Genomic DNA, 27,385 nt, shown 5'->3' with positions numbered 1-27,385 from the left:
AAGGGGCAGCGAATTGTCTTCATGATGAAACCGTCGATCAACGTAACTTTTGCCCTGCCATCAGTATAGGCCATCAATAGCATCCCGCCAAGTATCTGTGAGTAGATCAGAACAACTCTGCCATGTCACGAACACAGAGGCCTACTGGTCTAAGGGACTTGTTAACGTTACCTAACAGACATGTTAAATGTAACGGAAAATGTAACAGAAACATTACTACCTTAGCAAAGACTCGGTCTTGGCCAAAGCAAGCCAAGGCCTGGGCAGCAGCTCATTTCTCATTACATGGTAAGAACATTCCATGTGATCTTCTTATTCACTCACATCCAATGAGAAGACAACAAATATCCCGGGTGATGCCCAAAACTGACGTCACCTGATAGTTAGTTAGAGTGAATAGCTCTCCTAGTAAGAGGAGGCCACGTTTCATGCTTACGAGGCATAGTCCCCACGATCCGTTAGTAACAGGTACAAAAGGATCTCTTCCACCTCAAGGAAGGGATCCATCTTCTCTCTTATGAAAATGACCTCTAGATTTTCTCTTTCTCTCTCTCTCTCTCTCTCTCTCTCTGTCTCTCTCTCTCTCTCCCTCCTTCTCTCTTTCTCTCCCTCTCTCAGAAAACTAACTTGATCGTTGGAGTGACGTCCTAAGAGAACACCGGTCGTCCTTTAACGAGTCTTTTGTGATTGTGTTCTCAGTGAAGTACCCCAATCAGATCTATCTTTAAGCATCCAAACCCTCTATGAACTTGTCATAACAAATGGATATGGTGAGACCTTAGAATCTTGAGAGAGGAGCCCAAGCTAAAGATGGTGGATACAATGAAGAGAGAGAGAGAGAGAGTGTGTGTGTGTGTATGTGAGATGGGCCCATATTTATTTGTCTTTAATTTATACAACGAGTCTATTATTGAAATGACTTCATTTATGTAAAATAATCACATTGGCTTAGTGTGTGGGTCATCTGGTGAATTTTATATATCTATTTTGTATGTCTAATTCCATCTTGCATTTTATTTCTTAATTTTTTTTCATTTAGTTAATAATTGGCACTTGCATGTTTTGTTTCGAATGTCTGGTACTTCACCATTTTTGAATTATTTTTTAGGCATTGTAGATTTGCAAATTAATGGAGACGTAGAGCAAAAAAATGAGAATATAGACTAGATGAGTTGCACGAGGAAGCTTAAAGGCATAGTCCAAAGTCGTTGCACTTCATCATAGTAAAGAACTATGCTGAAAACATAGTCATGATCATGTTTGTCCTTTTTATCATATATTCAAGCAACATGATTTGGGCAGAAGATAATCCGTAGATAGAATGTAGATTAAAGACCATTTAGAGTTTCATAAAAAGCACGGTCAAGTGCCAAAATGCACATCCGTGTGCCAAAAACACACTGTCGTGAGTGCAAAAAGTACGATCGTGAGATTCTTTTGAGAATTTTATGGTCAGTTAACCGTTAAGCAAAAATAGAGGGAATATGCTCATTTTTCAGGAAGACGGTTTTTGGAACTTTTCTAGATGATTTCAGGAAACTTTGGAGAATTTTAAGGACTTCTAATCATTAAAAAAACTTCAATTTTAGTTTTTAAGAATTAAACACTTTCAATTCTATTACTTTGTTTGATTTGTTTCTAGCCATTTGTGGCTAAAAACCGTAGTTTCCAATTTCCATGCAAAACATGATGAACGTTTAATTTGAAGCATATGACTTGATGTTTGATTTATGATTCTTTCTAGTGATTGTGTGACATCCATTATTTTTCTAAATTGAAAAAAAAAAACTTTTCTTTACGCTTTCAAAACCATGTTATCATTTGCGGAAATTGTCCCATTTTATTAAAATATCTTGAGTATAGATGTTGTTTCAAAATACGAAAACCCTAAGGATGTCATAATGAAAACACAACATAAGTTATAGCATAATAACCTAACAGGTCTAAATACAATTACAAGTTGCCTTTTTATTCAATCGACATCCTAATCAAGTTCCAGTAGCCTTAGCACCGCTACCTATGATGCATATAATTTGAGTGGGTCGGGTTTTGGAAAACCTAATGAGACACATTGGGTTTTCAATCCTACAATATGTTAAAGATAATAAATCATATATATTAACCCTTAAAAACCATCTATTATCAAACAATATAGATATATCACATAACATAGATATCTATATGGCTATCTACCCTTAGCTAACCATCCTGTCGTTCTCACATACTAATCCTATAACAATGATCTTATGAGATCTATCATGATGAATCACTATAAGCAATGAGTTCACTATACTGCTTCGAGGATTCCTTGGTAGCAGGAGTAAGCCAATAAAGCCAACCATGTAGGGATAGAGTGCACGAATGGACATACAATCCTTTTACCTAGATAAGTATAATTTATTAACAAATAAGAGACTATGATTCTGCAAGCATTGTACAAGTCAATTTAGATAGTGTTTGTCATCTTACTCCGACAGATGACAATACATACCCACCAGTTGTTCAATGCAGACACACCATTTCTGGTTGTCTAAAAAGATGAGGACTACTAGTACAATACAATGTTACAAAACTCGTACCCCGACACGTAATAGTTTCATAGAACATATCTTTACTCTCTTTTCCAATCTCACACACGCCACAATATAAAACTACCTACTAATTCAAATTACTTTGAACCAGGTATCCTTGACAAGCTATAGTTTATCAATATACCATTTTTCAATGCCTGTAATTCAATATAGTCTTCATGTTCATTTAGTACTATCATAATACATGGTATAATTACTAACTTATTCAACTTACTTGGAACCAATAATCCTTTATATGTCTTATTTTATAACTCAACAAGGCTACAATCCTTGAAATCAACTTCCAATACAATTTCTTGCTTATGCAATAGAATCATAATATAGGTATACATTTAGAACAGAAGAGTAAGTATTAAGTATACATTTAATCCTTTTAAGTAATAATACTTATGCTAAGATTTTCATGTAGTATTACCAAATATACATTGAATACATATATTACAATATCTTGCTTGCACAATATATGTTATGTAATATTACCAAATATACATTTAGCGTATATTCCAGATAATAAAGATTTAATTCACATAAAAGCTTTCAACATATATTCATTCTTTTAACTGTCCCAAATATACATTTAGCACATATAACTCACCTTGTCAGTTAGTGAAGACTAACAATTCGACTTTAGCTTCTTTCTATCATTGATGCATCTTGATCCATCTTTCTTGCTCTTGACCTAATCATACATACATAAAAGTTCTTAGTACTTGTTTTAGCCTATTAATAGCTTTTGACTCTTAAAATTCAACATACCCACTTAATCGATCCTTAATCTATCTTTTCATTCTCTATATCTTAATCTTATACAATTAATGAATTAAGCATCCAATTATACCTAATTCATTATAATCTACTCTAATGCATCAATTCATAATCCAATTAGTTAGTGTTTCAAAGCCTAGCCTCACATACATTGATCCCACCATGGAAATCACTTTCTAAGCTTGGTTAAAGCTTCTAGACACTATCAATAACATCATACTTCATCTATATACTAATTAAACCAAACAATCTAACCAATTAATCAAAACACCCTTAAAGCCCTAATTAGCTTAATTAAGGAGTAAATGATTACTTCATGTGTTTTCCACCTTCAATCCAAGCCATATGCACCATAGATCGCCTATTGCCTCCTTTTTTTCTTCTCAAAATCATCGGACCATCATATGGGAGGGTGTGGGGGTGCAAAATGATGAGAATGAAGCCTTAACAAACTCTTGTTATGTATCGTTTCCGCGCTGCAGATACCTCTTGACCAGAAATCAATGGCCACTTAAATGTTTTCCTTGTTGAAAAATGCATTTACCTCAGAACAGAAAATGCTTGACAACGGTTACCAAAGATGGATTCTAGCTTTGTGACTTTTTATCCCAAGTTTGAACCCTCATATCTTCTTCGTTTCTTACCCATTTTCGATATTATTATATGCACGCGAAGGTGGGAACATACTCTATACATCCATTAAATCACTTCTCACTGACTTAATACAAGTCCCAGTATATTAAGTCACAAACTTAGGTTGAAAAGTATAAAAATACCCAGTTTATCCTTTTAGCCAAATGCATCTTCTCGTGGATTCTTTCTCTATAACTTACTCATCTAATCTCATTTTAGCGACTTAAACTCTTCTTGGCCATTTTTATGATGTTACAATTTCATATTCTCATTTTTTCTTATAAATGACCAAATTGCCCTTTTGATCAATATTTGACTAAAAGTCAATCTTCTCAAAATTTTAGGTTCTTACAACCAGTCATAGAATGGAAAAACAGTCGAAACTCGGGTGTTACAATCCATTTATTCATAAGTTGTAAAAAGTTCAAACATAAGTGGTAAGCATATAAAACTATAAATATAACTATGTAATATAATATGACAAATGGTGTATCAAATATCATTTTCCTCTTTTAAAGCAAAAATCACTTATTCTCTTTAATCTCCTCCATCACATACATTCTACCACATACAATGAAAGCAAGATAAAACACATTGTCCTAAAACATAAAACCATACTATTCCACAATCATGGAAACAAGAATTATAAATAAATGGTATTAATAAAAACTAGAAAGTAAGTGATACCCAACATTGACGGTCCTTTAGTCTTATATCGATTTTACCCCTAAATCGATCATGTTGTAATCATGATTATTGTTTGATGGTAGGATCGTCAAGATAAGTCATTTTGACAACAATGACATAAACCATCAATAATAGTTTTGAGATGTAAATGTTATAGTCAAAGTATTTTTTCTATTGACACTACTACAAAAAAGGGCATTACCAACGGTAAAAACCATCGGTAATCTGTCAGTAATGGGCCTGACTGATAGATTTGCAACAGACCAAAATTCGTAGGTATATTCTTGTCACTAATTTTTTGTAACAGATTTCCGACGGCTATGACAAAATTTTAGTGACTGATTTTCCGTATGCAAATAGTAACAAATTACCGACAGAACGAGTTTCAACAGATCACTGGCGGAACATGTTTTCAACAGATTACCGACAGTATATACAACTATTTTAGTGATAGATTCTGTCGCTAAGCCGTCAGTAAATAGAAATTTATTTTTTAGAAAAAATTACATAAAAATCCACATTATTCTATATTAAATGCATACAAATGTAATAGAAAAACACAAAGCTCGGAAAAATCTAATATATATATATATATATATATATATATATATATATATATTAACATACATAAATAATAGATAATTTTAAAGAACTCCTATGCAAAAAAAATATAATAAAAAACGCTAAACTCATGAACATCTAATAGAAACTTTTTTAAACATAAATAATAAATAATTATAAACCACTCCTAAATAAGCTTTTATTCCTCCATTGTCGAAAAATGGATGGCCAAAATCTCTAGTTGTGCAGTTCTATCCCATTCATCACTGTAAAAAAACATATTTTTTTAACAAATATGTGTGATGTGTGTAAGGGTATTTTAGGTATCACATGTTTAAAGGGAACATAACACACCATTTTCTAATGTAAAAGTTTCAAAGTATTATTAATTTAATATGATACTAAAATACTAAACATTTAAGAACGGATGATTTTACCAAATAAACAACAATGTAAAAGTAATTTCTTCACCATGAGCCATGTTTTGACCTGCAAAAATAAAAAAAAATCAAAATAAATAAAACCATTTTAAGCACATTTGAATTTTAATGAAGTAAATCTTATATACATTACTACATTACAGAACTTAGTGAATATATATATATATATATATATATATATATATATATATATATATATATATATATATATATATATATATATATATATATATATATATATATATATATATATATATACCTTCAAACGCAATTCATGTTTTATTATTAGCTGCTTGTCATTGTTCCTCTTCAGGCTCTTTTCAAGATGTATCTAAGCATATAACAAGGTATAAAATTACAAATAGTTAACTAAAAGCTATAATAAGATATTCATAAGAAAACTAGTGAAAGGGAACAAAAGTACCATGTTGAAAACAATTCACAACATCACTAATGCACTTAAATGACCATCTAAATATTCAAATCAGGTAAAGAAGTTGTACTTTATCACATAAGATCACATATCAAAATTTGATACACAGATAAAGGTGTTCTCTAGAGAACTGAACAAAACTGGTATCACTAAACACAAACCAATTACAATTAATTTATAAAAGTATTAAAAAGATTAATGGTATTTAGTCATAGGTTTATAATTTAGAAATAGTACCTTAATTAACACTATGCGAGCATCTTGCAATTATCATTACTCTGGCGTTCCTTAACCACTAGTGTTCGAGTCAAATTCTCCATGTTCTGCATTTCTTCCATTTTGCTTCAAGTTCATTGTTCATCTCCTTGATTTTCTCCTGAACATCAGCATCATCTTCATCCCCAAAATGCTTTATACCTGCAACTTCCCTTTTAACTCTTCAATTTCCCTTTCTAACTCAAGCAGTTTCTTTAGAGCCTCCTTTATCTCTCTCTGCAATTTGCAATTCAACTCATCATCCACCCACCAAAACTTGTTATAAACACATACATTACATATAAGAACTTCTTACATATTTACCTTTTTCTCCACAACCAATCTTAACACAATCTTGTCAGATTTCTTTTGCTTAATATAAGCCATTTGCAGAGAGTTGTTTTGCACATCATTCTGTACATACAAAAAGGATATCAATCACAAAAGATGATCTTAAGCCATTAAGGTGAAAAGGAAGAATACGATCACTTTTTTTACTCGTCATCCAGCTTTTATTTCTTACATTCTGTTAGAGTTTCCATTTTGAATGTATAGCTTCTTGAGCAGTTTTCTTTTCATCATCTCAAGAGGTCTCAACTACTTCAGGCTTGTAATTTGAAAACCTCTTGATCTAGTATTGAGTGTTTTCAATATATTCCTCATTCTAAGGATCTTTACCTATATTCACAACTATCCCAGTTCATGGCCAGCAAAACAAATCATTTTCTTCAGAGAATGGAGAAAGAGGTTTGTGCTCAGCCACTTTTTGTGGTTTTTCAGACTTGTGAGCCAGATCATGTTGCAAGTAGATTGCTAAAGCAAGATTATTCGCCCTCTATTTTGCAATTTTGTTAGAAGAACCTTTGCCTGCCCTTGGAGCTTGTTGATGTAGGTCTTTGTACTTGAAGTCTTGTTTATTTTTTCCCGCATAGAAAGGACACAACATACCATTCGGGTATTTAACCTGTAGTGTCCCATCTCTTAGCTCTTATAAGGGTTTGTTTTTGTACTCAACAATCTTTGACTCACTGAATTCGAATTCTTGATCAAAATAAAATAGCATTATTAGTAGCCAAGATTGAGAAAAAATCATAGATGCAATAATAGAGCACTAAATATGAGTATATCACAAAGGTATATGTGCCACTTGTAACCATAACAGGTGAGAAGAAAAGAAACTATTGTAGTCAAACAAGTGAAATAGAAAAAGAGATACAAAGAGTTTCAAGTAGCCATATACATATTCTCGTATAATACATGAGAGATCAAAATTGATGCCTAGCTAGCCATAGAATGTTAAAACCTTATTCAATTCAAGCACAATGTGAGTAATAATTCAAGCCGTCTTCCATATCTCATACAAACTATGTTGGTGATTTTAGTATCATCATGTCATTTTAAGTAACTGGAACTAACATTTGATCTAAAGGGCTTCATAATTTATACTCTAATATATGTATGGGAGGTTGTGTGGAGTGCACACATGTATAAGATCGAATTAGAAGCCGATTCGACGACTAGTCGGGGGTCCGGGGGCATCGCCCCTGGATCCGGGGTTTCCAAAGGGGCAACATCCCTTTGGTGGGGTCTAGGGGCAGTGCCCCTAGTGGGGTCCAAGGGGCAGAGCCCCTGGCTGGGGTCCCAACAGATTAGTGATAGATTATAAATTTGTTGATTTCCGTTGGTAAACTGTTGGTATATTGTAACGGATTACCGGCGGAATGTATTTTGTTGTTAAGTTGTTGGAATACCGTCGCTAAAATCATTATAATTAAGTTTTTTTAGTCCGTTGGAAATCCATCAGTGCTCCGACGTCACTGTTTTCCGAAGGATTTTTCCATCGCTAAAATTCTGTCGGTAACACCCCTTTTTCTAGTAGTGTGGCCAATTATCTCAAACTCAAAATTTGTGGGAATTTATTCAACCAAAATTAGACAAAACATTATAGTTGATATACTGCAAAAGTACAAATGTATAATTGTCAAATCATTTTTACGAAATACACAATTTAAAAAAAAAATAAAAAGCACGATAACTGCTTCATCAGTTTTGTTGATAAACGTTATTGGTAATTTTAGTTTCATATCAACAACTTTTTTCTTCTTGGTATCAAATTTAAGGACAATGTTGAGTTAACTTCGTGCTACTTCGGTTCATTTTATGATAGAATCATAGAATGGTGAGCAAACAATGGAGAACCACCCAAACAGATTCAAACATGAGCGGAATGCAAGGAATTGTATTGGAATTATGACCTTAGAAAATCAATAGAAGGAATGTTATATCCGAATTTGTTGTAGAACCAAGTACCCATAATTGGAAATTACAAATGTACAAGTCTCTTCCACATTCATTTCTTAAACTCCGTATCCTGTAACAAAAACCATCTCCACCAGGACACTGCCCTCATTCTATGAGCCCCCCTCCCCTACCCCGCTGAACTCTCTTGGCTTTTATCCCTTTATCTAAAGGTATATATATGTATATATATACATTCCCTCTAGAATATTATACCAACCTTTTCTAAGTAATTATATTAATATAAAAAGTTGGTGAGAGGGCAACCACATCCACGAACCCCTGGTTGACTCACTCATCGTGTATATGTTTGTTTCTTAATATTAAAAGAGGAAACTGTAGGTGCATACATAACTAATTACGTGATTCCCATTATTACAAAACAGTATCATTTTGTTGTTTTTTAAACACGACGTGAGATTCATGTTTCTGCTACATGCATGATGCATGTGTAACATCTTAATGACAGAAGTTTATGTTGGATATAGGTTAAAGTCGTAATAATGTCAGAGAGTCAGACGGGTAATGGAGCTCACACTGTTCAGTCCCATGGCAAAGAACTCGCAAGAGAGCATATGCATGATTGGTTGGTCCTTTTGCTCTTAGTATCACTCGAATTGTTCCTAAACCTTATCGAACCTTTCCATCGTTATGTCGGGGAAGAAATGATGACCGATATGAAATATCCATTTTACCAAAAGGATACCATTCCTATGTATGCAGTTCCGGTATGTTTTAGTTAATTTGTTATTTTAACGAAAAGAGAATGTAGTTTTACTTGAATGTAATTTTGTGTATACAAAAATAACAATGAGCTTGATGCTGTTTCGATTTATAGTTATATGTAGGAGTATTACCATGTATGGTATTCCTCATGTATTACATGCGTAGAAGAGATGTCTATGATCTACACCATGCTGTCCTTGGTGAGTCTTTTACCTTTTTTTATCTTTTCAATAAATATGATCCAAAATCGACCCATCGATAATATTAAATATGACTACAAATTTTTATAATAAAGATAATGAACTATGGTTTAATAAAAAGAATTTACCAGGTAATTGTAAGTATGTTAATACATTTTGGTGACCCATTTTCTTAAATTTTAGCTACAACTTTAAAATTCATCAATTATTGGTGACCCAAAAATTGTCACATTTTGTTAGATCCTGTTAGTAAAAACATTAGTAATTAACATGATATCTGCTTGTGGAAGTTTAGGTCTTTTCTACTCAGTTCTGATAACCGCAGTTATCACTGATTCGATAAAAGATGCCACGGGTAGACCACGACCAAATTTCTTCTATAGGTGTTTTCCTGATGGTAGAGCGGTATGAAAGTTGCACTTTCTTTTTTATTAAATTTTTTTACGAACACATTAATGCTTGATCATTTTACAACGAAATAACGAGAACAACATAAAAATTCTGATTCATGCATGACATGTGTAGGAGTTCGGCGAGGATGGAGATGTTAAATGCCATGGAGATAAAATGATAATTAAGGAAGGGTATAAGAGCTTTCCTAGCGGGCACACTTCATGTATAAATAATCTTGATTTGTTATTTTTTTTTTCTTTGAGCTTGATATATAGTTTATGAAATAATTAAAGAATATATATATCTAATAAAAAAGATTAATGCAGGGTCCTTTGCGGGTCTTGGCTTCCTTTCTTGGTATTTATGTGGAAAACTTAGAGCCTTTGATAACAAAGGTCATGCTGCAAACCTCTGTATCGTTGTGTCTCCATATCTTTTCGCTGCACTTGTTGGAGTGAGTCGTGTGGATGACTATTGGCATCACTGGACAGACGTTTTTACCGGAGCAATCATAGGTAATTTGCACATTCTTGTTGGCTTTAAACTTTTATTTATTTTGTACTTTTATTTATGAAGAGAATCCTGGATTTAAATTGTTTTTTTGCGGAACTCCAAGATATATTAGGGTTTAAAAAAATAATCATACTTCAAATAAATATATATAAAGAGAAATTAAGGAGGTGTTTTGAAAAACTTTTTTAAGTTAAAAGTCCTTTTTAAAAAAACTTTTTAATCATTGATTTTTCAAGAAAATCTTCAAAAGATGTTTGTATTTTTCTGGGTAAAAGTTATTTTTTTTCCATACAAAAAGTTATTTTAAAAGATATTTTTTAATACCCGGATTTTATTTAACTTTTTGAAAAATTTAAAAGCTAAAATTGTTATAAAAGCAATCCCAAACACCCTTTAAATATCCTTTTATTTTTATTATTATAAATTATTTTACCAATTTAAACTATTTAAATGATGAAATTTGTTATATTAGTATGTTAAAATAATATTAAATTTTATTAAATACACATTAAATGTTATATATATCACCATTTAATTGGGTATATTTATTTATATGAACAAAATTCAGAAAGATATTTGAAAGTTTTTTTTTTTTTTTTTTTTTTTTGGTGTGTGTATAATGGTATTTTCCTTTTTAAATTGCTGAACTGAATTTGGATATAATTTAATTCAGTAAGTTGTATAACTTAATGCATAGATAAGGATTTAATTGAGAAAATATGCTTCCCCATTTATAAGTCATTATTTTTATAAATTTGTTCTTATTTCTTTTAAAAAATATGTTCATATAGAATATCTTTAAACATTAGTTATTCAAACAATGTTAAAAACGATAAAAAGGATTTAAAATGTTTATTATTGCATGCTATAGTGTTTCTTTTATGTAATTTCTCAAAGAAAATGAGTATTTGCCATGAAAAGTTGGTATAATTAATTATTTGAAAAATCAACCACCCTAAAAGTATTATGCAACAACATATTCTCAAAATAACTTTAAAGATTGGTTATCCAAATAACATTGATAAAAAGGATTTAAAATGATTATTATTGCACGTTATTGCAAGGGCGAAGTTAAATACATGGTAGGTGAGTCCTATTATCTATCTTATTTTTTAAAGCTTATGGTGAATTAGGAATAAATTTAGGAACCATCTTTACAAAAATCATAGGACCTATCTTTATATTGTATTGGATCAAAGTGGATGATCAATTTTTAAGATTAACCATTTTTATAATTTGAGCCACATCGACAGCGAAGTAAAACCTATGTGATTTTTGTTACTTATAAAAAAATGATTATGAGAAATTTATTAAGGATTGTTAAGTAATTAAGTTTTACACCTTCCACTCCAACTGTTACGTGAAGTTATTGAGTAAAGTTAATGATTAAAATCCTAGACTGGTTCAAGTTTAAACCAGTTTTAATCACTTAAATATTATTTTCGCATGTTGAACCGTCTTTATTGGTTTAATGTTGACCTGTCAAAAGAAAGATTGGTTTTTTAGGTTAAATCTTTCATTATTTTTTGAGTTTGAAATATTTTCAATTTTCTTGATTGAGTATATGCAAAACTTGCATTAGTAGAGGGTCGAGTCTAACTAACTCATTGGGCACTCGATCAAGTTGTCAAACTTTCGCAACACTACATACATCCGATCCACCATTAGTATTTTTCACCTTTTCATTTTTATTAGTTTCACTTAAATAGGAAAAACACATGGTTATATATCCTAGACTTGACGCTGATTGTGTTCATTTTGTGATTAAAAGGGATTTAAAATGTTTCTTATTGCATATTATAGTGTTCTTTTAGTGATTTCATAATGAAAAACGATTTATTTGCCATGAAAAGTTGGTATAATTATTCAAAAAATAAATCACCCTAAAAAATAATGTGTAACATATTCCAAATGACCATATTTTATTTATATATACAGGAACGGTCGTTGCTGCATTTTGCTACTTACAGTTCTTCCCATTCCCGAATCACGAAAATGGTACTTTGTTTGGCCTTCTTTCTATTAATTGTTAATTTTCATCATCTAAATGTATGCAAAATTACCATTTTGACTTTAAATGTATATATAGGTTGGGCGCCACATGCATTTTTTGCGATGATGGAACGGGAACGCTCTAGAGAGGCTGCAAATGCACATCATGATTTGGAAGCCTAGAAAGGGAGAGGAGACATTGAGCTACATTTTATGGAGATTATCGTATATACACAAAAAATAGCTTAGTTTGCATCTACACATGGAATATAGACGGGTGATAGTTTTTTAGAGATATATCATGCAAAATATAGCTTGCTCGAGCTTCTGAACTTAGTGTTGGGATATTGTTTGATGTATTACTAGAATAACCCGTTTCCCTGAATATATTTTGGGATTTTCCAAAAAAAAAACTAATAATGTTTAAGGAAAATTTCATCTTAAAGACACACATGATCATCATATGAATGTGTATTTGGGATAATTTGTTCATAAGCATTATTTTAAACATGCTCAAGTACCATCTATCTTATGCACAATACCCTTTATAAATGTCTTTCACAATACACTTAATTCAGTGAGTATGTCTTGTGATAAAAAAAGATGGACATTTCCAAATTAATAATTGTAATTATTTAGGCCATCTATAATGAAGTGAACTCATTAGATTTTAATTGGTTGTTACAGTATCATTTTACCATCCATACAACTCTTTTAAAATTTTTCTATAATACATTGGATTCTATAAATTTCAATGGAACATATTTATAAAATCTAATTTATTAGACATTCAATAGTTAAAAGGTTTACTTTTTCCCATTTAGACGCTCAATGATCATTGAATGCGAACATGATAATTTATAATGATAGAGTTTGATACATCGAATTCCAATTAGGTATGTTATCTCATTCCACTCTATCATTGAACTATGTATTGTGTATACTCTAAATTAATGTACTTACATGAAAATCTTCAATGTACATAAATCGAAATAGTTCCGGGGCAGAGGACGTCATGTAGTATCGCAACCAATGTACATAGTAAGTGTAGTAAACACAACCATTACATTATATAGAAATATTTACATTGTTTGAAAACAAAGTGCTACAAGTGTTATACACATATATCATATGAACAAAAGTTAAGACGAATCTTCTATACGCTCCGTCTTCTCCAAAAGATCGCTGTGTACCTGTCTAATGTGGACCTGAGAATACAAGCAGTTTGAAAATCAGCATAAAGCTGGTGAGTTCATAAGCGGTTTATTTTCGTAAAAGAACAAGTTTCCTTTGGTTTTTTTTGAAAAAGTCGTTATCCAAGAAAATCCCATATTTTCTTATAAGCAAGTTTAGTCATCCGCTTGTTACACAGTTAAGTTAAGTTTGGTTATATGTTTATTACATAATCAAATTAGGAATAGTTCGTAATCCAAGAAAATCCCATATTTTCTTATTTGTAAGTTTAGTTATTCGTTTATTCTACAGTTTGGTTATGAACAGTTTGTTATCCCAGGAAAAACCCTTATTTTCCTAAAATTCGTGGTTAGTTCTTGCTTTGGAATGCAATGCATTAGTATCTATCATACTTGTAGTATTAGGTAAGTATTCTGAAAGCCTGGTTATTCTATATGAATGTTGAATATCTACTATACTTATTCGGAATTTCGAATCTTTGGAGACACTCAGAGACATACACTAGCTGCATATTCGAAGTTTTTGTGACATCCAAAGGCGTGTTTTAGACGTATTTACGAAGCTCTGTCGACATCCAAAGGCGTATGTTTTCGAAACTCTGTCGATATCCAAAGGCGTACTTTCGAATTATTTCTGAAACTCTGGTGACACTCAAGGTGTACACTAGCTGTATTTCCGAAGTCTTGGTGCCATCCAAAGGCATTCCCTAGTTGTACTTTCGAAGTCCTAATACTATCCGAAGGTGTATTTTATTAGTAGTAACCTTAGTTTATGATTAGCATGAATCTTTCGTAAAATTATAAGATGAAACATAGATTATAACATTTTATAAAGAAATCTCCAATTAGTCTGAAAGCTAACTCTGGAAATCAAACTGTTGGTTAACATGGTTTTTCGATATTAAAAGCATACAAAATATGAACATTTGAACTGAAATAATAAGTTTGAGTACAAGTTTTCCTTGTACTTTTGCTTGTATTCCCCCCTAAAAACATTTGAAAAACACTGAAAAAGGAGTAGGGGTGTGAACTCACCAATCGAGGGATGTGTCGGTTTGGATGCTAAACGTCAATTCGGGGCTTGAAAACACGCGAGGTTCCTATGTAATATGAAGAGATACATAATTGTATCTAATTAGACTTTGAACTACTATTTAGAATAGAATATACACTACGAAGCACGAAAACACTTTATTTCAAGTGTTAGGAGTGACCCGGGTAGCATCTAAGGGTGTGTATGGCTTGAATATGGAGTTTTCTCTTCAAGAGTAAACTCCTAATGGAGTTTTCAGCCCGATGACCAACTCCCCCATGAGTTTACGGCCAGAAACTCATGGTAGGGGTGTTCTTGGGTGCCTAGTGGTCTTACAACTCTTGTGGGTTAATGCTAGGCTTGGTTTTAAGGCATTTGAATGGAATTTGAACATCATAGGGACCATTTGAGGAGTTTACGGCAGTAAACTATGAGTTTACGGCCGTAAACTCTTATGTATCAATTATTAATGTGTTTTGGTGGTCCTAGGTCAATTGCAAGAGTTTCTAGTGCAAAGTACAAGCCATGGAAAGAAGTTAGGGCACCAATTGACCACCTTATAGGAGTTTACGGCCCATGAACCATTGCTTGGGGGGTTTACGGCCGTGAACTCCTTAGGGGGTGGTTTCTTGCATGTTCAAGGTCCCTAACACCTTGTTGGATGGTTCTAGACTTTATTCCAAGGCTTATGAGGTGCTAAAGGGGCATTTTAACACCTTTAAAGGGGTTTACGGCCTATGAAATGGTGTTTACGGTCCAAGCATGTGCTTAGGCCGTAAACTATTGTTTAGCCCTCAAATGATAAGGTTTAGGTGTTCCAAGTCCAGTATTGTAAGCCCCTAAGTCATATCTAAGCTCCATCTATGTGAGGGTTTGGAAGGGTTTTGAGGCTCAAAAACCCCATCTATGTGAGTTTGCAGCCCAAGGCTGTTCCAGGGCTGAATACTCATGTCCTTGGTCCTATTTCATGATTTTACCACGAATTTGAATGCTAAACCTGCTAATCTATGAGCTAGGATGGATAACTTACTGATTTGGAGCTTGATTTGGATGATTTTTGGATCAAACTTGAGTTTGTAGTGAGAGAGTAGAGAGAGAGAGAGTGTGTGTGTGTAAAAGCTTCAAATGAAGCCCACTCAACCTGATATATGGTTTGGGTTTGGGGCTCGGTGGAATTTTACCCGATACTAACGTGAAACGGGGCTTTTGGTCGTACCCGATTAAGTTACCGTAAACCGACGCGGTCGAAACTAAAAGTTTTCCAATTAATAATTTGGGGTGTTTTCACGCATTACTAATGGATTTGGACACTCACGAGGTCATTATGAAATTCTTAAATTAAATGACCTAACCCAAAATGTTAGCGGAAAAATTGAAAGATAGACAGGTTTCGCTGACGGGAACGGGTTATCGTGACAAAAACATTTTCGGGTTGTCACACGTATTATACTATTGAAAATCACCACAAATTCGAATGTGATTTTCATTAGTTTATTTAGTTAACATGATTGTTGGATATAGTGTCTATGTCCATAACTTTATTTGGTATGTACTTGATCCGACCCGGCATGGTCCATTTGGGTTGCATGACATTGCAATACTTGGATAGACTAAATGAGAGAATAAGGCACTTATGATTATTAATATATTATAAGTTCTAATATATTAATAATAGTATCATTTAATTAGTATTTGATCAAGTATTAATCTAGTATTAATTTTGTGATCAAAGTGAGACTAATTAAATATATAAGGGTTGATTATGACAATCATCAATTCTTTTATGGTGGATTAATGATCCATGTTTTATGGGTTATGGATGTAACCATTTGGCGCTCCATGGATAGTCCATGGGAGTTACAAACCCATGGGTCATGAGAAATGAAGAGTCATGACAATTACAAGTATTCATGTGAAAACCCTAACTTTGACACCACTATAAAAGGAACCCTTTGGCTAGTAAAATCGGACCTAGTAAGGTTACTAGAGAGGGCATAACCGATTTTGAGTGCTACAAGTATTCTCTCAAGTTATTCCAAGTTTTGTGGTGTTGTGTGAAGCATTTGAGGCACAACATTTAGGGTTCTAGGCTCACAAAGTCTCAAAGGAATCCAAGCAACAACAAGGTATCTTTTTCTACTAGTTTTTATGTTTCATATATTCCCCATGCCATGCTAGTTAGGAAATAACCTTGAAAACGAAATTTGCATGTATATAGAGAAAACATAGATTCAAAGTTATTAGGGTTGCATGTACACTTAGGAAGTGTTAGAATGCTCAAAACCCATCAGTGGTATCAGAGCCAGGTTTGTTTTCTGTATACTTGATGCAAAACTGCTTGAAAAATTGAAAATTCTGCATTCTGATGACTGTACTCGCCGAGTCCATGGGGAGGACTCGCCGAGTCCATGAACAAATTCATCCTACTCGCCGAGTAGGATCGAGCTGGGAAGATTTTTCGAGTTTTGTTGCTGGAAATGGATTAGAATCATTATCCCAATCGATTTTGGACTTGTAAAATCTGTTTTTCAAAATGATAATGATTATGTTAATCCATTTTACATGAATTTTAACAATTTCAAAGTATTATATATGTTTATATGATTTCGTGAAATTGCTTGACATGAATTTGTGTTCTTATGAGTTTTTAGAAGATCATAGGTATTATGTGTAACCACTATGTGTGTTTAATTCTTGATCTTAATTGTATTGATGGTGTCCATAACTTGTCCTCAAGTTATGGATAACCAAAGGTCACTTCTTTAATTTGTGTTTAAAGAACTAAAGAGGTTTCATAAAATGAAGAGTCTTCATTTTTATGAACCATTAAAACTCATAAGTTACAAAATTGAAGAGACTTGGAATAGTTTCAATTCTTGCCCTCAAGTTTTGGAATTTGAAAAGTCTTACACTCTAATACTTTAATTCCAAAATTAAACCTTAGATTTTTAAAAGGTTTAAAAATCAACACTTATACTATTATTATAATTTTATTATATAGATATGTATAAGAATATGTCGTTCTTACCGTTAGTAGGCCTCATTCACGAAACCGGTCTATAAGGGGGGTATAAGGTTGTTGCCTATAAAATGGTGACTTAATGGGTGTCCACTCTCACCCACCGCTTCCTTGATAGGTGGAGGGTCGTTAGCCGAACGGGTATGATACGACTTTAAATTTTCATTAAAAGTATAATGAATTATAAATTAGCTATACATTATAAATTCCCAATCTTAGTTACTTTAGGAAAATGTGAAATTGGTGCTAGCCCATAAAATTACACTTTGTACCTTACCAAGTCGTTAGTGGAGCGTGTGTGGTTAACTGGCACACTAACATGGACTAGTAAGAGTGGCAAAGGGTAACTTGACTTTATTATAGATCGGTGGAGCGTGTGTGGTTAACCGGCACATCGATTAGGTAATATTGTTATGGGTACCAAGTCAATTTGTATGGTTATTCACACCTTGATTGTGATCCTTGGCATCCCAGTCACAAACTTGAGAGGGCACATTCGAGATTCAAACATGCCATTGAAAAGTTCAATGTATCTCAAAAGATCTAGGAGTTTCAAAACAAATAAAACCTAATAATAAAATATTTCGTTCTTATGGTGGAAATTGGTAAATCGTCATTTACCTACCTTCAAATATTTTATAGTGTGGATTACGGCATCCCTCTTCCACCTATAAATAGTTTGTTGGATCCTAGCCTTAATATTTCATTTGGGTGACTTATTAAGGACTCTTAATCTAATGAAACTTATCTTCCTTTTATTCTAGAAGTCTTCCAATAACGCTGCTGGCTCAAACCCTACAAGCTCTTTTTCCCTAATGAACTTATGTGGTAAGGTCATCTTTGATGGATCCAACTTTAATGAGTGGATCAGAAACATCAGGATGATTACCTGCTATGAGGACAAAGAATATGTCCTTGATAGGGAGCTTAAGGTTGTTAATGAAGCCACTGCTACTCCAGAAGAGCTCGTGGAGTTCATTGCACATGAGAAGGATGCCACCAAGGTGTCCTGCATCATGATGGCCACAATGACTCCGAAACTCCAAAAATCTTATGAAGATTTCTACCCGTATGAGATGCACCTAGATCTGATGGAAAGGTACCATCAGAGCGCACGTCAAGAGAGGTATGAAATCATTTCTTACATGATAACCGCAAGGATGAAGGATGGTGAACCCATCACCGGTCACTTGCAGAAGATGCAGAGGTTCGTTGACCGGTTGCTAAAGCTCAATGTTGACTTCCCTGAGGAATTGGCGATTGATATCATTCTCCATTACTTACCTTCAAGTTATGATCAGTTTCGTATGACTTATCATATGAATAAGGAGGAAGTCACACTTAGCAAACTTCAAGGACTCTTAAGGACAGCTGAAAATGGCCTTAAGGGTAAAGCGGTTGCTACTTCTACTCCTTTAACAACCCATGTTCTTGCAATTGGGCAAGGGAAGGGTAAGAAGAGGAAAATCCCTTCAAAGGGTACCAAGGTTAAGACTCTTGATGGTTCATCTTCAAGTGGGACAAAGAAAGGTCCCATTACTCCTTCTTCGAACCCTAAGGAAGCACAGTGCTTCTATTGCCAAGATAAGGGACACTTCAAGCGAAGCTGCGCCAAATATCTGCAAGATGTAAAGGATGGGAAGGTTAAACCCACCCATGCAGGTATTTACACAATATTGTCTAACAACTCATCTAATGCTAATTCTTCGGTGCTTGATACAGGGTGTGGTATTCACATTTGTACTGATTTGCAGGCACTAAGAAGAAGTGAGCAAGTGGAGCACGGGAAGATAAACTTAGTCATGGGAAAAAGGAAAGCATCGCCTATAGGAGTTTATTCTTTATTACTTAATAATGGGTTAATGTTAGATTTGAATAAGTTTTGTTACTCACTCGAAATGGCGAGAAATATTATTTCCTTTCATGGCTTGTACAAACAAGGTTTTACATTTTCATTTGATAATAAAGATGGTGCTATTAATGTTTATTACAATGATGTATTTTACTTTAAAGCAATACCTTGTGATGGTGTATATGAAGCTGTGAATGTTGTAGACAATCTAGGAAATAATGTGTTGTATATTGATTCTTCTGATATCTTGGATAAAGCATCCTTGTGGCATTGTCGTCTTGGACATGTTAGCAAGAAGCACATAGGCCAACTCCAAAAGGCTGGAGTCTTGGAATCATTTGACCTCAAGTCAGATGATAGATGCAAGTCTTGTTTACTTGGAAAAATGACAAAGTCACCCTTCACAGGTACTTGTGATAGGGGTGAAGGTTTGTTGGACCTTGTACACACGAATGTGTGTGGGCCCTTCAGAGTTGCTACAAGGGATGCTAATTGTTATTATGTGACTTTTACTTATGATTACAGTAGATATGGATATATTTACTTAATCAAGCATAAGTCAGAAACCTTTGAAAAGTTCAAAGAGTTTAAGCAGGAAGTTGAGAATCAGTTGGGAATGAACATCAAGATGCTCCGATCCGATCGGGGAGGAGAGTATCTTAGCATTGAGTTCCTTGACTATCTTAAGGAATGTGGGATTGTCTCACAATTGACACCTCCCAGGACACCACAGTTGAATGGTGTGGCTGAGAGGCGCAATCGAACCTTGTTGGATATGGTTCGTTCCATGATGAGTCAAGCTTCGTTACCAATCTCTTTCTGGGGGTATGCCTTAGAGATTGCCACCCAGATCCTTAATCTAGTCCCTACTAAAAAGGTTGCCAAAACACCTCACGAGATGTGGACTGGGAAAGCGCCCAATTTGGACCATATCAAGATTTGGGGTTGTGAAGCTTTCGTGAGGCGTGAGACTCATGACAAGCTTGAACCCCGAAGCGAGAGGTGTATTTTCATCGGCTACCCACAGAGATCCTTTGGTTACCTCTTGTACAGACCTAGTGATAATGTGGTCTTTGTAGCAAGAAGAGGAGTCTTTCGTGAGAGAAAATTCATAAGACAAGGGGATAGTGGGAGGCAAATTGACCTTGAAGAACTTCAAGAGTCAAGTGGTTAAGGAACCTCTAATACTGTCAGCCAACCTGAGGAGGAAACTCTTGTTGAGCCGATAGATGAGTCTGTACCTCCAAGACGTTCCACTAGGGTGAGGAACACACCTGATTTTTATTATGGTTATCACATCACCACTGAAGGTGATCCATTTATCAGTGATAGTACACTGATAGATTTGGATGAACCTAATAATTATAAGGAAGCCATGGCAGGCCCTGAGTCTGCGAAATGGAAGGAGGCTATGGACAGCGAGATTCAGTCCATGTATGACAATCAAGTTTGGAACTTGGTTGACAATGTATCAGGTCGTAAGACAGTTGGGTGCAAATGGATCTTCAAGAAGAAGACCGACATGGATGGGAAAGTACACACTTATAAAGCGCGACTGGTTGCGAAGGGCTTTACTCAAACTCCGGGAGTTGACTATGATGAGACCTTCTCACCAGTAGCTAAGATTAAGTCTATTAGAGTGTTGTTAGCAATAGCTGCATTTCATGACTATGAAATATGGCAAATGGATGTCAAAACCGCTTTCCTTAATGGGAAGTTGGCTGAGGATGTTTACATGGATCAGCCAGAGGGTTTTGTCGATCCAAAATACCCTAATAGAGTGTGTAAGCTTGAAAAATCCATTTATGGATTGAAACAAGCATCTCGCAGGTGGAATCTTTGCTTTGATGAGAAAGTCAAAGAGTTTGGCTTTTCTAGGAGTGAGGATGAGTCTTGTGTATATGTCAGGGCTAGTGGGAGCATAGTTAGCTTCTTGGTGTTGTATGTGGATGACATACTTCTCATAGGAGATGACATCCCAACTTTGCAGGAGGTTAACGCCTGGCTTGGGAAGTGTTTTGCTATGAAGGACCTTGGGGAAGCTGCCTATATCCTAGGGATAAGGATATTGAGAGATAGGAGTAAGAGACTAATTGGACTTAGTCAAAGTACTTATGTGGATAAGGTACTGAAGAGGTTCAGTATGCAAGATTCCAAGAAAGGAGAGTTACCAATCCAGAGTAATGCCAAGCTAAGTAAGACTCAGAGTCCGAGCACAGAGGATGAGATAGCTGAAATGAGTCAGATACCATATGCTTCTGGTGTGGGCTCGATCATGTATGCTATGACTTGTACTCGCCCTGATGTGGCCTTTGCTTTGAGCATGGTCAGTAGATATCAAGGGAACCCTGGCAAGGCACACTGGACAGCGGTAAAGAACATTCTCAAGTATTTGCGGAGGACTAAGGACTAGGTCCTTACCCTCGGAGGCAGTGATGGCTTGAGAGTGGAAGGATATAGTGATGCTAGCTTTCAAACTGATAGGGATAATTTTCACTCTCAGTTAGGCTGGGTATTTATCCTAAATGGAGGAGCCATTACTTGGAAAAGTTCCAAGCAGGAGACAGTAGCTGATTCGACTTGTGAATCAGAGTACACAGCAGCAAGCGAGGCAGCAAAAGAGGCGATATGGCTAAAGAAATTCATCGGAGACCTTGGAGTTGTACCTGTTGGAATAGTGTCTAAGGCTATAACTATATTCGGTGGTGCATGGTCCTTTTGGGTTGCCTTCACCATAGCAACTTGAAGGATGATTTGTTAAGAGAGAGTAAATATTATAAGGAATAATATTTAGCTATTTGATTAATATAAGTCATAGATTAATTGGTATTAATTTGGTGACTTAAAGAGATTAATTAAATAAGAGGGTATAAACTGTCAATTGTTTGATAGTTAGACTTTAGACTATAGATCCATTAGGATGGACTTTGGACGGTTTCTAAGAGCTTTAGGATAGCTCAAAATAGTCCATAAGGATATCTATGGAATGGATTTGGATAGCCTTAAGTGAAGATTATCCAATTAGGGTTTAGGGTGAAACCCTTAAGGAGTCTAAAGGTATAAATAGGCCCTTGGGGTGTGGAATTCGTGGACAAGCTTTCAGAAACTAAAGAAAGGAACCTCTGGCCGAATTCCATCCCCTCTCCTCTCTCCTAAATCATCTTGCTTGCTATTGGTGTTTGTGAACCATCAGAGGAGTGACAATTGTGACTCTAGAAGCTCCAAGACAAGAAGATCAACAAGGAACTCAAAGGTATGATTCTAGATCTGTATTAATGTTATTGTTTAACCTAATTAGCCATTAGAAGTCTTGGATTCGGAAGCATGTTTGATAGAAAGCCTAGATCCAAGCAATAGGGTTTTGCATGCGCACATAGGAAAGTTTTTATGGCTAAAACCCAACAGTGGTATCAGAGCCTAGATTGGTTTTCTACAAATTGTTGCTTGTATAACTGAAACAAACCTGCAAAATTCGATTTTTTGGTTTTTGAGTCACTGACTCGTCGAGTTCCAAAGTGGACTCGGCGAGTAGGCCTGACTCGGCGAGTCCATTTGTGTACTCGGCGAGTCCAAGCGTCAGGAAAGGCCAGATTCGGGATTTCTCTGTGTTTATCTTATCCAAACTTACCATAAACTAATTAGATCAATATGAATCCGTTTTTTTGATAAATATAAGTGTTGTATTGATCTAGTTAAAGGTAATTATCAACTAATTAAATATTTAGTTTCTTTATATGATAATTAATTAATTGTTTTAATTATTTTTGGTAATTATCTTCAAAGAAATCAAAGATAAATCAAATAAAGATAATTAAGATATTAATTGTTAATTGAAATTATTTGTTATTTGATCCTCCATGTTTTTAAATGTTTAAAACCTACCCTATAGTTTTGAAATTTAAATTTGTGATTAAAAGCTTTAATTTAGACAACTTAAATTTCAAACCCTAGATTTTGAAAAAGTTTAAATACAACCCTATACTTATATGACATTATTAGAATAATATATATATGTATAACTAAATGCTAGTCTTACCGCTAGTAGGCCTCATTCACGAAGCCGATCTATAAGGTGGGTATAAGGTTGCGGCCTATAAAATGGCGCTTAATGGGTGTACACTCACACCCACCGCTTGCTTGATTGGTGGAGGGTCGTTAGCCGAACGGGTAGGATAGGGCAACCTCATCCTCTCATTAAAAGTATAATAAGAAATACGAAGTAACTAAATTTTTTTTTTAAATTTCCCAATCTTAGTTACTTTAGGAAAAGTGAATTGATGCAATTCCATGAAATTACACTTTGCACCTTGCTAAGATGTTAGTGGAGCGTGTGTGGTTTACCGGCACACTAATTGGTTCTAAGCGAAGGTGGCGGAGGGTGATTCATTGTTTATCATAGTTCGGTGGAGCGTGTGTGGTTTACCGGCACATCGAATAGGTGATCGTAACAATGAAGGCACCATGTAAATTTGCATGGTAATTCACACCCGCTTTGTGATCCTCGGCATCCCAGTCACAAACAAGAGGGGCATATCGAGATTTAAACATGCCATTGAATAGTTCAATGAATCTCATCCGAACCTAGGAATTCTCAAAAACACTTAGGACTAAAAGTTTAAGTTTTGTGATGGAGAATTAGTGAATCGTCATTCACTTACCTTCAATTTATTTGCATGTTGGATTACGGCATCCCTTTTCTAGTATGTAAATGTTATTGTTGGATCCTAGCCCTAATTTTTCTTATTGGGTGATAATTAGGGATTCTTGTTCTAATCTATCTTTGTCCTTTCTATAGATGTCAAACGCAAACAACGCTGCTGCTAGTTCTTTCACGTTGATGAGCCTTTGCCAAAAGGTCACCTTCGATGGAACGAACTTTGGCGAATGGATAAGATACATTCGCACCATTGCTCGCTATGAGGATAAAGAGTATGTCCTCGACGAGAAACTCGAGAAAATCAACCCCGAAATTGCTACTCCCGCTGAAATCACCGCCTTTGAAACCCATGAGCGAGATGCGACGAAAGTACATTGCATCATGATCGCCACCATGAACTCAGAATTCCAAAAGTCCTACGAGGACATGTATCCATACGAGATGCATCAAGACTTGCTGGAGAGGTACCACCAAAACGCGAGACAAGAGCGTTACGAGATCTTCACCAACATGATTTCCGCCAAGATGGGTCATGGAGAATCTCTTACCGTGCACTTGCAAAAGATGCAAAGGTATGTCGACCGCCTTCGCAAGTTAAACGTTGACTTCGGCGAAGACTTGGCAATCGACATGGTGCTTCACTCTTTGCCTCCGATGTACAATCAATTTAGGATGACCTACCACATGAACAAAGAGGAGGTCACTCTAAGTAAGCTCCAAGGTCTCTTGAGGGTTGCTGAGAGCAATTTCAAGGACAAGTCTGTTGCACCAACTCCCAATCCGTCTGCTGCTCCTGTCTTGGCAATTGGTCAAGGGAAGGGAAAGAAGAGGAAAGCTTCTTCAAATAACTATCGAAAGGTGAAAGCCCGAGATGGTTCCTCTTCTAGTGGGACAAAAGTTGATCCCTCTAAGCCCTGCTCTAACCCGAAGGAGGCAGAGTGCCACCACTGCCACAAGATAGGACATTGGAAGCGAAGCTGCCCGGACTACCTGCAAGCCATCAAGGAAGGAAAGATCAAGCCATCTTTCGCAGGTATATATGCAATAAAATCTAACGATTCTAATCATGCTATTTCTTGGGTTCTTGACACCGGTTGTGGTTATCACATTTGTTCTAATGTGCAGGGACTAAAAGGAAGTAGGGATGTGGAGCAAGGAAGGATCAATCTAATCATGGGGAACAGAAGATCGTCGCCTGTGACCAAGATTGGAGTGTATTCTTTGGTGCTTAAGAATAGTTTAGTTTTAAATTTGAACAATTGTTGCTATTCGCCAGATTTGGCTAGAAACATCATTTCATTTCATGGTTTGTATAGACAAGGTTTTAGATTTTCTTTTAATAATGAGAATGGTTCTATTTTGGCTTATCTAAATGGTGTCTTTTACTTTGAAGCTATACCATGTAATGGAATATATGAAACTGTTATGATTGTTGATAACTTAGGAAATGATGTTTTGAATATTGATTCTTCCACTAGTATGGATAAAGCATCCTTGTGGCATTGTCGTCTTGGACATGTCAACAAGAAACGCATAGCCCAACTCCAAAAGGATGGAGTGTTGGAGTCATTCGACCTTAGGGAAGATGACACTTGCGAGTCTTGTTTACTTGGAAAGATGACTAAGTCACCCTTCACGAGCACTTGTGAAAGGGGTGAGGGACTATTAGACCTAATACATACCGATGTATGTGGACCTTTTAGATTAACCACGAAGGATGGGAACCGCTTCTATGTGACCTTTACCGATGATTATAGTAGATATGGGTATATCTACTTAATCAAGCAAAAGTCAAAAACCTTTGAAAAGTTCAAAGAGTTCAAGAATGAAGTGGAGAATCAATTGGGCAGGAAAATCAAGATGCTTCGATCCGATCGAGGAGGAGAGTACCTAAGTCTTGAATTCCACGATTATCTCAAGGAGTGTGGAATAGTTTCGCAATTGACGCCTCCTAGGACATCGCAATTGAATGGTGTGGCAGAAAGGCGTAATCGAACCTTATTGGATATGGTTCGCTCTATGATGAGTCGTGCTTCACTACCTATCTTCTTTTGGGGGTATACCTTAGAGACTGCCGCCCATATCCTTAACCGAGTCCCTACCAAGAAGGTTGCCAAAACACCTCACGAGATGTGGACGGGGAAAGTTCCCTCGTTGGCACATATCAAGGTTTGGGGTTGCGAGGCTTTCGTAAGACGAGATACTCACGACAAGCTTGAACCTCGAAGTGAGCGATGTATTTTCATCGGCTACCCGCAAACTTCCTTTGGATATCTCTTCTATAGACCGAAAGATAATGTTATCTTTGTTGCAAGGAGAGGAGTTTTCCGAGAGCGAGAACTCATAAGCCAAGGAGACAGTGGGAGGCAAATCGAACTTGAAGAGATTCAAGAATCGATAGATGAAGGAACCTCTACCGCTGGCGTTCAACCCGAGGAGGAAACTCCGGTTGAACCGATTGACGAATCCTTACCTCTTATACGTTCCGATAGATTTAGAGTTCAACCCCAGTTTTATGGTTTTCATATTACTACCGAAGGGGACACGTATATTAGTGATGGTACACTAATAAATCTTGATGAACCTAATAGCTATAAGGAAGCCATGGCAGGCCCGGAGTCTGCGAAATGGAAAGAGGCGATGGATAGCGAGATCCAATCCATGTACGATAACCAAGTTTGGAATTTGGTTGATTACGTGCCCAAACGTAAGACCGTAGGGTGCAAGTGGATCTTCAAGAAGAAGACCGACGTGGATGGGAACGTACACACATACAAAGCGCGATTGGTTGCGAAGGGCTTTACTCAAACTCCCGGAGTTGACTATGATGAGACCTTCTCGCCAGTTGCGAAGATTAAATCTATTAGAGTGATGCTAGCAATTGCCGCATTTCATGATTATGAGATTTGGCAAATGGATGTCAAGACCGCTTTCCTTAACGGAAAGTTGGCTGAGGATGTTTACATGGCTCAGCCAGAGGGGTTTGTGGATCCGAAGCATCCGAATAGAGTGTGTAAGCTTGAGAAGTCCATTTATGGACTTAAGCAAGCGTCTCGCAGATGGAATCTTTGCTTCGATGAGAAAGTCAAAGAGTTTGGATTTGTACGAAGCAAAGACGAATCTTGTGTGTATGTCAAATCCAGT

General features: G+C 35.5%; 1 protein-coding gene and 1 pseudogene across 1 annotated transcript; one reads left to right on the top strand and one right to left on the bottom strand.

The window, feature by feature from the left end:
• Nucleotides 1–5,436: 5,436 nt before the first annotated feature.
• Nucleotides 5,437–9,088, bottom strand: LOC145016311 (factor of DNA methylation 1-like; annotated as a pseudogene).
• Nucleotides 8,706–12,996, top strand: LOC145015625 (putative lipid phosphate phosphatase 3, chloroplastic). The gene is made up of 8 exons (XM_078974094.1): nt 8,706–8,836; nt 9,152–9,391; nt 9,502–9,589; nt 9,885–9,994; nt 10,115–10,205; nt 10,309–10,497; nt 12,434–12,493; nt 12,585–12,996. The coding sequence occupies exons 2-8, from the start codon at nt 9,167–9,169 to the stop codon at nt 12,668–12,670; spliced, it is 849 nt and encodes a 282-aa protein (XP_078830220.1). The 5' UTR covers nt 8,706–8,836; nt 9,152–9,166; the 3' UTR covers nt 12,671–12,996.
• The last annotated feature ends 14,389 nt before the right edge of the window (nt 12,997–27,385 follow it).

Source organism: Lactuca saligna, chromosome 9 (assembly GCF_052625555.1).
Source record: "Lactuca saligna cultivar CGN05327 chromosome 9, ASM5262555v1, whole genome shotgun sequence".
NCBI classification, from domain to species: domain Eukaryota; kingdom Viridiplantae; phylum Streptophyta; class Magnoliopsida; order Asterales; family Asteraceae; genus Lactuca; species Lactuca saligna.
Note: the sequence above shows the minus strand (reverse complement) of the source record. Positions and strands in the feature narration are given on the sequence as shown.

Coding starts and splice junctions, on each gene's coding strand:
- LOC145015625 (XM_078974094.1), top strand. CDS start 9,167: ATGTCAGAGAGTCAGACGGGTAATGGAGCTCACACTGTTCAGTCCCAT. Junction 9,392..9,501: donor TTCCTATGTATGCAGTTCCG/GTATGTTTTAGT, acceptor TTCGATTTATAG/TTATATGTAGGAGTATTACC. Junction 9,995..10,114: donor GTTTTCCTGATGGTAGAGCG/GTATGAAAGTTG, acceptor TGACATGTGTAG/GAGTTCGGCGAGGATGGAGA.